Source organism: Triticum aestivum, chromosome 5D (assembly GCF_018294505.1).
Source record: "Triticum aestivum cultivar Chinese Spring chromosome 5D, IWGSC CS RefSeq v2.1, whole genome shotgun sequence".
In the NCBI taxonomy this organism is placed as follows: domain Eukaryota; kingdom Viridiplantae; phylum Streptophyta; class Magnoliopsida; order Poales; family Poaceae; genus Triticum; species Triticum aestivum.
In genome coordinates this window covers 412,281,755-412,293,792 of record NC_057808.1, presented here as the reverse complement: position 1 = coordinate 412,293,792, position 12,038 = coordinate 412,281,755, and the positions used below count along the sequence as shown (strand labels likewise).

Here is a 12,038-nt window from a genome sequence, read left to right as displayed (position 1 = left end):
CTTATACAATTGCTAGCATTCACACTTCATAAATTATTTCTTTTATCATTTACCTACTCGAGGACGAGCAGGAATTAAGCTTGGGGATGCTGATACGTCTCCAACGTATCTATAATTTATGAAGTATTCATGCTATTATATTATCCATCTAGGATGTTTTATATGCATTTATATGCAATTTTATATGATTTTTGGGACTAACCCATTAACCTAGAGCCCAGTGCTAGTTTCTGTTTTTTCCTTGTTTTTGAGTTTTACAGAAAAGGAAAATCAAACGGAGTCCAATTGAGCTGAAATTTCACGGAGCTTATTTTTGGACCAGAAAAAGGCCATGGAGTAAAAGAGTTGGGCCAGAAGAGTCCCAGGCTGCCCATGAGGGTGGGGGCGCGCCCACCCCCCCTAGGCGCGCCTCCCTACCTCGTGGCCAGCCCGGAGACCCCCCCTGACTTGTTCTCGATGCCAAAACCTCTTATATATACAGAAACCTCCAGAAAATAACCTAGATCGGGAGTTCCGCCGCCGCAAGCCTCTGTAGCCACCGAAAACCAATCTAGACCCGTTCCGGCACCCTGCCGGAGGGGGGGATCCCTCTCCGGTGGCCATCTTCATCATCCCGGCGCTCTCCATGACAAGGAGGGAGGAGTTCACCCTTGGGGCTGAGGGTATGTACCGGTAGCTATGTGTTTGATATCTCTCTCTCTCTCTCTCTCGTGTTCTTAAGGTGGTACGATCTTGATGTATCGCGAGCTTTGCTATTATAGTTGTATCTTATGATGTTTCTCTCCCTCTACTCTCTTGTAATGGATTGAGTTTTCCCTTTGAAGTTACCTTATCGGATTGAGTCTTAAGGATTTGAGATCAGTTGATGTATGTCTTGCATGTGCTTATCTATGGTGACAATGGGATATTCACGTGATCTACTTGATGTATATTTTGGTGATCAACTTGCGGGTTCCGCAACATTGTGAACTTATGCATAGGGGTTGGCACACGTTTTCATCTTGACTCTCCGATAGAAACTTTGGGGCACTCTTTGAAGCTCTATGTGTTGGTTGAATAGATGAATCTGAGATTGTGTGATGCATATCGTATAATCATACCCACGGATACTTGAGGTGACATTGGAGTATCTAGGTGACATTAGGGTTTTGGTTGATTTGTGTCTTAAGGTGTTATTCTAGTACGAACTCTATGATAGGTCGAACGGAAATAATAGCTTCATGTTATTTTACTACGGACTCTTGAATAGATCAATCATAACGGATACTTTGAGGTGGTTTCGTACCCTACAATAATCTCTTCGTTTGTTCTCCGCTATTAGTGACTTTGGAGTGACTCTTTGTTGCATGTTGATGGATAGTTATATGATCCAATTATGTTATTATTGTTGAGAGAACTTGCACTAGTGAAAGTATGAACCCTAGGCCTTGTTTCCACACATTACAATATCGTTTGTGCTCACTTTTATCATTAGTTACCTTGCTGTTTTTATTTTTTCAGATTACAAAAACCTATATCTACCATCCATATTGCACTTGTATCACCATCTCTTCGCCGAACTAGTGCACCTATACAATTTACCATTGTATTGGGTGTGTTGGGGACCCAAGAGACTCTTTGTTATTCGATTGCAGGGTTGCTTGAGAGAGACCATCTTTACGCCTCCCACGGATTGATAAACCTTAGGTCATCCACTTGAGGGAAATTTGCTACTATCCTACAAACCTCTGCACTTGGAGGCCCAACAACGTCTACAAGAAAAAGGTTGTGTAGTAGACATCATGCTTCCAGGACATTATTCTTCTGTGCAGCAATGAGGATAATCCTCAAGTTACGGACCCAGTCCGTGTAGTTGCTACCATCATCTTTCAACTTAGCTTTCTCTAGGAACGCATTAAAATTCAAAGGAACAGTAGCATGGGTCATTGATCGACAACAACATAGACATGCAAAATACTACCAGGTACTAAGTTCATGATAAATTAAAGTACAATTGATCATATTACTTAAGAACTCCCATTTAGATAGACATCCCTCTAATCATCTAAGTGATCACGTGATCCAAATCAACTAAACCATGTCCGATAATCGCGTGAGATGGAGTAGTTTTCAATGGTGAACATCACTATGTTGATCATATCTACTATATGATTCACACTCGACCTTTCGGTCTTAGTGTTCCGAGGCCATATCTGCATATACTAGGCTCGTCAAGTTTAACTCGAGTATTCTGCGTGTGCAAAACTGGCTTGCACCCATTGTATGTGAACGTAGAGCTTATCACATCCGATCATCACGTGGTGTCTCAGCACGACGAACTTTCGCAACGGTGCATACTCAGGGAGAACACTTGTACCTTGAAATTTTTTTAGTGAGAGATCATCTTATAATGCTACCGCCGAACTAAGCAAAATAAGATGCATAAAGGATAAACATCACATGCAATCCATATAAGTGATATGATATGGCCATCACCATCTTGTGCCTTTGATCTCCATCTCCAAAGCACCGTCATGATCACCATCGTCACCGGCGCAACACCTTGATCTCCATCGTAGCATCGTTGTCGTCTCGCCACTAGTGCTTCTACGACTATCGCTACTACTTAGTGATAAAGTAAAAACAATTACAGGGCGATTGCATTGCATACAATAAAGCGACAACCATATGGCTCCTGCCAGTTGCCGATAACTCTGTTACAAAACATGATCATCTCATACAATAAATTTAGCATCATGTCTTGACCATATCACATCACAACATGCCCTGCAAAAACAAGTTAGACGTCCTCTACTTTGTTGTTGCAAGTTTTACTTGGCTGCTACGGGCTGAGCAAGAACCGTTCTTACCTACGCATCAAAACCACAACGATTATTCATCAAGTGTGTTGTTTTAACCTTCAACAAGGACCGGGCGTAGTCACACTCGATTCAACTAAAGTTGGAGAAACTGACACCCGCCAGCCACCTGTGTGCAAAGCACGTCGGTAGAACCAGTCTCGCGTAAGCATACGCGTAATGTCGGTCCGGACCGCTTCATCCAACAATACCGCCGAATCAAAGTATGACATGCTGGTAAGGAGTATGACTATTATCGCCCACAACTCCTTATGTTCTACTTGTGCATATAACATCTACGGATAGACCTGGCTCGGATGCCACTGTTGGGAAACGCAGTATTTCAAAAAAAAATTACCTACGATCACGCAAGATCTATCTATGTGATGCATAGCAACGAGTGGGCGAGTGTCCACGTACCCTCATAGACCGAAAGCGGAAGCGTTAAGTAACGCGGTTGATGTAGTCGAACGTCTTCGCGATCCAACCGATCAAGTACCAAACGCACGTCACCTTCGTGATCTGCACACGTTCAGCTCGGTGACGTCCCTCGTACTCTTGATCCAGCTGAGGCTGAGGGAGAGTTTCGTCAGCACGACGGCGTGATGACGGTGATGATGAAGTTACCGACGCAGGGCTTCGCCTAAGCACTACAACGATATGACCGAGGTGGTAATCTGTGGAGGGGGGGCGCCACACACGGCTAAGACAACTGTCAACTTGTGTGTCTATGGGGTGCCCCCCTCCCCCGTATATAAAGGAGGGGAGGAGGCGAGGGCTGGCCCTCATAGGGCGCGCCCAAGGGGGGGAGTCCTACTCCCATTAGGAGTAGGTTTCCCCTTTCCTAGTAGGAGTAGGAGAAGAAGGAAGAAGGAGAGAGGGAGAAGGAAAGGGGGGCGGCCCCCCACCCCAATTCGGATTGGGCTTGGGGTGGGGTGCCCTCCACCTGGCCGCCTCCTCCTCTCTTCCACTAAGGCCCAATAAGGCCCATTGACTCCCCGGGGGGTTCCGGTAACCTCCCGGTACTCCGAAAAATGCCCGAACTCATCCGGATCCATTCTGTGTCCAAACACAGCCTTCCAATATATCGATCTTTATGTCTCGACCATTTCGAGACTCCTCGTCATGTCTGTGATCACATCCGGGACTCCGAACTACCTTCGGTACATCAAAACACATAAACTCATAATACCGATCGTCATCGAACGTTAAGCGTGCGGACCCTACGGGTTCGAGAACTATGCAGACATGACCGAGACTCATCTGGTCAATAACCAATAGCGGAACCTGGATGCTCATATTGGCTCCCACATATTCTACGAAGATCTTTATCGGTCAAACCGCATAACAACATACGTTGTTCTCTTTGTCATCGGTATGTTACTTGCCCGAGATTCGATCGTCGGTATCTCAATACCTGGTTCAATCTCGTTACCGGCAAGTCTCTTTACTCGTTCCGTAATGCATCATCCCGCAACTAACTCATTAGTCACATTTCTTGCAAGGCTTATAGTGATGTGCATTACCGAGAGGGCCGAGAGATACCTCTCCGACAATCGGAGTGACAAATCCTAATCTCGATCTATGCCAACTCAACAAACACCATCGGAGACATCTGTAGAGCATCTTTATAATCACCCAGTTATGTTGTGACGTTTGATAGCAAACTAAGTGTTCCTCCGGTATTCGGGAGTTGCATAATCTCATAGTCATAGGAACAAGTATAAGTCATGAAGAAAGCAATAGCAGGAAACTAAACGATCATCGTGGTAAGCTAACGGATGGGTCAAGTCAATCACATCATTCTCTAATTATGTGACCCCGTTAATCAAATGACAACTCATGTCCATGGCTAGGAAACTTAACCATCTTTGATCAATGAGCTAGTCAAGTAGAGGCATACTAGTGACACTCTGTTTGTCTATGTATTCACACATGTACTAAGTTTCCGGTTAATACAATTCTAGCATGAATAATAAACATTTATCATGATATAAGGAAATATAAATAACAACTTTATTATTGCCTCTAGGGCATATTTCCTTCATCGTCTTGTGGGGATGTTGTGTGAGGCAGAACGCTCCTCTCTCTCATCTTGACTGGCTAACACCATGGAGGCAAATTCTGGCTCGTCCGCGGGCAGGAGAAAGAAATGTCATCCAAGTGGTGCACTTGGAGCAGAGGAGGGGAGGGGGCTGCTAGGCATTGTTGTGGTGCGCGATAGTAATCTGACGTGATGAGATCATCTTCCCTTCCTGCATTTTCTTCTTTGGCATGCTTGTTTTGTGTGAGCGGGTGTAACAGAGAGCTAGGTGGACTACGACTATGAAGGCAAACATTGGGGTTGTATTCTCTTTGAGTGGAAACCATGATGTACCATTCTCACAGTAAGTTGTTGTCTTGCGGAAGGTGTTGGTTCGAGATTCCGTTTGTCGGGTGGTAGTCATTGGTCTAACTTCTTATTTGACCAACTAGCATCGGCGTGGGAGCGTCGATTCCTTCTTGAAGGTGTTGTTGATGAGTTGATTTTTTACACTAATTTTTACGCTCATTTAAACACAATATTCCTTGTTTATTCTGTTAGTTGTAGATATACATGGTTTTTGGTAGAAAGCAAAGCATATATGAAAAGTACCCGAGGAGAATTTTGATTCTATTCAAAATTGGGCGTCAATGAAGTTAACAAGGAAGAAGAGGACCAACTATATGACCGCGACCATACCGCACACCACCGCCTCCGTGATGTCAATACAAGGCACTTCCGTGAAGGGTCTCCGGTCCTAAGCTGAGAGTACTACTCCCTTTGTTCCACAATGTAGTGTGTGTATATATTTTTCTTAAGTCAAACTTTACAAATATTGATCAAGTTTGTAGAGAAGAAGATATATACATCTAAAATACCAAATGCATATCATTAGATACATCACAAGACCTACTTTCAAACGTATATATTTCATATTATAGATATAAATAATCTTCTCTGTAAATTTGGTCAAATTTTGTAAAAAAAATTAATCTATATGCATTACATAATGGAACGGAGAGAGTAGCATAAAAGTGGTACCCGCAAAAAATAAGAGCATAAAAGTGGTCGGTTGAACTGTTTTAGTCGTCCTCCATCCATCGACGACTCGGCGTCACCGGGCACCCTACTTGTCGACGGTGGCGGAGAATTGAAAACTGGAGCAAAGTAATTCAGCAAAATTGTTTACTCATAGTTTGTCAGGAAAGCACTTTGCGCCGCTGAATATTTACATGAGCAATTGAGCATTTCAATCATACATACATTCCACTAGTAATCAGCGCTTGAAAATTCGCCGGAGCTTGCGCATGCAGGGCTGTGCTGTGCCGGCAGCAATGGCATGCTTCGTTGCATGATGAACTCAGGCGATGACCACGGTGATGACCGTGTCCGTCTGACTCTTCGCGGGCGCGCCCTCGACCACCGGTCGCCGGCACGTGGGACAGGAGCCGTGGGACACCAGCCACGTGTCTACGCAGCGAACGTGGAAGCCGTGCCCGCACAGCGGGAGCACGCGCACCTTCTCGCCGTCCACGAACTCGCTCAGGCATATGGCGCACACGTCGTCGATGTCCTCCCCGGAGCCGTACACCTCCACGGGGAGGCTCCTCAGGACGCGCCCCTTGATGCCGCTGCCGCTGCAGGCCACCTGCGCCGACGCCCTGCCCTCGCCGGCAGCGACAGCGGCCGCGGCCCCGCGGCCCACGTACCGGAGCGCGCACCGCGCCAGCGAGTGGAGCCCGATGGCGAAGAGCAGCGCGAAGAAGAGCGCGGCCAAGATGATCACCACGTTGGTTTCGAACGCCGAGTCTGCCCCCGCTGGCGCCGCCGCGCCTTCCCTGCCTCCGAGGGCGGCAGCCAGCCCCGCGGCGACGCTGGACGTCGGCGCCTCGGAATCGGGACGACCCATGGTTGATGAAGTTATGTAATCCAAGAGATGTCCACCCGGCACGTCGATCGGTCGATGCTTCAAGCTAGTAGGAGTATATTCGAACTGGATTGGTGGCTGTGTTGTCTGTCTCTGTATGTCTGTCGTTCTCTGCTCTGTCCGTGGGGTATATATAGGAGGGCGCGATCGAGGTGCCCACCATTGTTCTGGTGCGAGTGTACTTTGTAAAAGGGCGCTCCCCAGCCAAGTTGCGCCCTGATCTGCTGCTAGGCGGCTGAGTTTGGGCAAAGTGCATCTGTTAGTGAAAGCTCACGCCTACGACCGTTAGTGGCACGAATGTGGACGTACGGGGTGCCTGTCCCCACTCCTTGTCAAAAGTGCATATATAGGAGTATATGCGTATTTACGTTGTACGCGTCCCTACTGCCGGAGCGCCCTGTTAAAAAGAAGCGAAAGCATAAGCACATCTTTTTTGCTCACGGAAGGGATAGATAGAAATACTCCATCTCTACATAAAAAATATCGGTATTTTTGAATTTTGATCGTGAATTTATTTCCCTAGCCTCCCCACATACCAAGAGGATTAGGAATTCAAGATCTAAATGTCAGAAATGTCGATTTACTCAATTGTCTACAGCAAGTACCTGCAATTGAGTAAAATCAATATTTGGGTAGCTCTTGACGAAGATATTTTTTCTCAATGTCAAAATGGAATGAAAGGCTTTTTAACCCCGCATAAACGTTGAAATTATTTTGAAGATAAAAAGCTCTACTTCCATTTTTGGGAGGTCTAGGTATTTTTTTTCTCGAAAAACTGACATGTGCACTTTTTTCATTCAAACAACAAAGAGTGGTAATATGTACCAGAGGCCACGTTTTGAAGGGACTTTGGCCATGCATGATAATTTGCGAGGGAATAAAACTTGTTGTCTTTGTCCAAATGATTAGACTATTAAGCACTTGTTTTCATATTTCCTTTCTTCTCGTTTTGTATGGTGTGTACTCTTTTTTAAGTATCATGATGTTTTATTGATGGATTATGGTCCATAGTGATAGTTTTATGATGCAATTGAGGATATGTTGTCACGAGACTGGTCCAAAGTGGATGACCTCAGGTTTTTCTTTTTGATATTGATGCTTAGTGTATTTTCGTGTGCGCGAGACTTTGGAATGGCTGCTCCAAAGCACAGAAATACCGGTCGTAGTGGGAGCTAATGTCTATGAGCGCTAATGGCATCAGTGGCGGGCGTACGTAGTATGTGTCCCTACCATGTCGTCAACATTGAAGCAAAAGTACGCTATTATCTGTTGTACGAGAGAGAGAGAGAGAGAGAGAGAGAGAGAGAAAGTGGTCCGTGTCCCCACGGTATCCAAAACAAAAAGAGCAAAAGTGTGCACTTTGGTTCCGTGGTTACCAAAGGATCAACCACGATATCCTACATGGCACTTTGACCAACGCTGATGTGGATTGCTCTTTACATATTTCTAGGTATATCTTGTAATCCCTATGAGGAGTTAATTATCGTAATCGAGTGCTTAAGCTGACAAGTAGACAATGTGTGCACATGGTAAAGCAGACAGTGATTGATAGTAACAGCATTAATTTCATGTTTTGTTTATGTACATTTTGTTGGTATCTTGTATCGGATGTTGATTGTAGATTGATTAGCCGAGAGATACGGATAATAGTAACAAATTCTCTAAACGATCCAGGGACACGCTGATTATTTTGTGTTATTTATCATGTAAAGTTGCGCCAAGCAATTAGACATCAGATTTAGAAGGACGTGAAAGAAGTGCACCAAAAGCAACAGTATGTTGTTGCTCTCATCGTTCTTTTCAATAGCAATTTAGGACATGATTGTTTGTTTACGCAACAACAAATATTTTCCTTTTGAAGATATCTTGCTCTGAACGTACTGTCTTGTGAAGATACCATGTTGCTCTATTGGTCCGCGATCATAGGTTTTTGGTGCGGCTAAGGATATCTATCATGTGACTGGTCCAAAGTTGATGGCCTCGAGTTTGTTCTTTTGATATTTAGCATTATTTTCTATATCATTGTCATAGTTGTGCGCATGGGGCGTTGGAATCGTTGTTCCAAAGTCCAGAAAATCCCGGGTCCTACTAAAAGCTCATGGCCCATAAGTGGTGTGTGTACATGGTGCGCGACCCTATCGCGTCCTAAACAATGGAGCAAAATCGCACTCTTACGTGATGTGTGTCCCCATTATATCCAAAACCAAAGGAGCAAAAGCGCATGCTTTATTTCTGTGGCTACGAAAGGATCTGCCACGACATCGACGCTAATCTGGATTGCTCTTGTACGTATTTCTTGGTATGATCGACATCCCTATGGCCTATGGGGAGTTTATTATTGTACCTGAGTGCTTAAGATGACAAGCAGACACTGATGGATAGTTGGTAGCATTAGTGCTATGTCTTCGTTTATGTGCTTAGCCGCGTCACTTCCAGTCCGGTGCCTCTTTAGCCAAGAGATTCGGAGGATACTAATGAGGTATCTAACGATCCAGAACATAGTGAATTGTTTAGGTTATTATCTGTCCTACAAAGTTGGCCCAAGCAAGTAATTAGACCACAGACTCCGACGGAGCAAAGAAAAGTACACCAAAAGCAATACTCTTATATATGCCAAGTATGTTGCTGCTCTCGGTGTACTTTTAATAAAAGTTTAGAACATATCACATACTTTCGAATATCTTGTCAAATATATGCACAAGCAAATATCTCTACTGCAAATATCTTGCACTACATATATTGTTCTTTAAAACGGTCCAGAACAGAGTTAATATATCCCTGTGCCAAAAATCTGCCCTTTAACAGGTTAACACAATTGTGTTAAAGCGCTCTAGGACAAGAGTTGTTCAAGCTAACTTTCTCCTAAAGTTGCATCATCAAATATCTTCATTTTGAGTAGTTTCTTAACTATTCATAAGAAAGTTGTTTGACTTACCTTACTAATAAAGGTGCACCATGCAAGCAACACCCTTCTAACCTCACTCCCATAGGTTGATATATGCTATGCGCTTCAGCATTCGGCGGCATCAGTGAACGGGGGTGGTGGATATGGTTGTACCTATAGTATGTAGCAGATTGTTCATTGTCGTGCATCTCACCAAAGAGATAGTATTCTTATTAGACAGTGGCATGTATGGTCAATTATATCTTGTTATTTTGTTGTACGTTGGTAATCCTCGGTGCATAAATATTGTTTTCTGGTTGAGGGCGCTGTCCTGTTTAAGAAAAAAAACATAAATATGTTTTCTTCATCGCGGACACAAAAGGCATGACACAAAGTTGCTAAATGGAGCTCCAGTTCCACTGAGGTTGGAATTTTAAAAAATAATCAAAATTCATACGGTTATGTTTTAAAACTCTGAAAACAAATACACATATACCTTGAGACATAATGTACATGTGTGCAAACTTTCAAGATGAAATACGTTAAAATGATAAGTGATACACGGTCCATGTCCGACTAACACTTAGCCATACCGACTCGGTTAACACTTAACCAAGTAGTGCATGGTGACGGAGTGGAAAGTCGTCAGTACCCTTAGTAGGGTGGCGAACATGGTCAGAAGTATCAGAATGGAGCTCGCACGCACAGTTTACCCAGGTTCGAGCCTCCGGTGAGGAGTAACACCCTACGTCATGTTTGGTGTTGTTATTCATGCAAGGGATTACAATGGGGTGTGTGAATTACTACCGAGGGTCTAGTCTATGGGAGTAGGTGGATCTGAGAGCACCATAGCCCTCCCCTTATATACACGGTGAGGGCTAGGGTTTTACAGAGGATAGATCTCATCTTGAATGCCGCCATGATGACTTGGATGCAAAGATGGTCTTGAAGGTGCCTGCCTACTCCTTGGGCTCCCTTTGGTCCCCAAATTTTAGATGGCCTCTGGGGCCCTCAAATAGGCACTTTGTCGGGCTCCTCTGAGAGAAGCCACCCCTGGTGTGTGGCACCGTCAGTAGCCCCCAAGCCTGTCTAGAGTTGGAATTCCTTTGGTTTCGAGAACAAGGGTGGGCTCCTGGTCTTGTTTGTCAAATAATGAGGAGGTCAGCTTAGTGGGCTCGTAGGGGGCCCGCCCTGGGGAGCCTCATCAAGAGATCTTGCTGCCACACGGAGCTCTCCTACCTGGGCTTAGAATCTTCTTCTCGCGAGCTCGCGGTGAGAACCCTCGGTCCTGCAGTCTCCACGCAGCGGCGGGATCCGTGTTGATACCCGAAAGAGGCTCGGTTGCCGGCTAGGCTGACAAAAGGGACTGGGTCGTGGTCGCCCTTCTACTTTGCCAACGTTTCATGCATCGCCGCCACCTTTGGCGCAATCTCCGGGAGTCATGCTGTAACTCCAGATCTTCTTGTGCCCTGATACGTCCATTTTGCATCATATTTTCCTACTATTATTTATAGTGTTTTCATTCAATATAACACTTTGTGGAGTAATTCTAGTGCATTTTCTCTCATAATATGCAAGGTTTACAAAAAGAGGGAGAATACTGGCAGCTGGAATTCTGGACCTGAAAAAGTTACGTCAGAGATACCTATTCTGCACATCTCCAAATGTGCTGAAATTTTATGGGGAATTATTTTAGAATATATAAAAAATATTGAAGAAAAGAAATACCAGAGGGGGCCACCCAGGTGCCCACTAGGCACCAGGGCGCACTACCCCCTCCAGGCGCGCCCTGGTGGGTAGTGGGCTCCCTGGCTCACCTCCAGTGCCCATCTTCTGGTATATAAGGTCTTTTGACCTCGAAAAAAATAAGGAGAGGACTTTCGGGACGGAGCGCCGCCGTCTCGAGACAGAACTTGGGTAGGAGCACTTTTGCTCTCAACGGAGCGATTCCGCCGGGATACTTATTTCGGCGGCATCAGTGATATATGTTATGCGCTGGAAATACGTTAAAATGATAAGTTCACAAGGAAAATTGTGGCCTTTTAGCACATGCACTGTTCATTCTCAAAGTCCGCAAATTTTTTTTGCAGCTCGCAATTGAAGGTAATTCACCGTGACATTTTATGCACATAAATGATAATTTTCCTAAATTAAGATGATCCTCTCTTGAGGTATTTAACCGCACTACGATGCTATAGTCTAAACCGAAAAAGAATGATATTCTTCAGAATTAACGTGATCCTTACGTCCAACGCAGATGACACTTTCCATAAATTTTTATTTTTTGGTTTAAGGGAGTGAGTATGATAAGAAAAGGAAAGAATCGGTTTAGTTCAAATTATTTCAAGTTATTATTTATATGTTGGT

At 44.6% G+C, this 12,038-nt stretch overlaps 1 protein-coding gene across 1 annotated transcript; it reads right to left on the bottom strand.

Annotated features, from left to right (window-relative positions):
* Positions 1-6,220: 6,220 nt before the first annotated feature.
* On the bottom strand, positions 6,221-6,769 carry LOC123120761 (RING-H2 finger protein ATL74-like). The gene has a single exon (XM_044540752.1). The coding sequence runs from the start codon at positions 6,767-6,769 to the stop codon at positions 6,221-6,223; it is 549 nt and encodes a 182-aa protein (XP_044396687.1).
* Between the last annotated feature and the right edge of the window lie 5,269 nt (positions 6,770-12,038).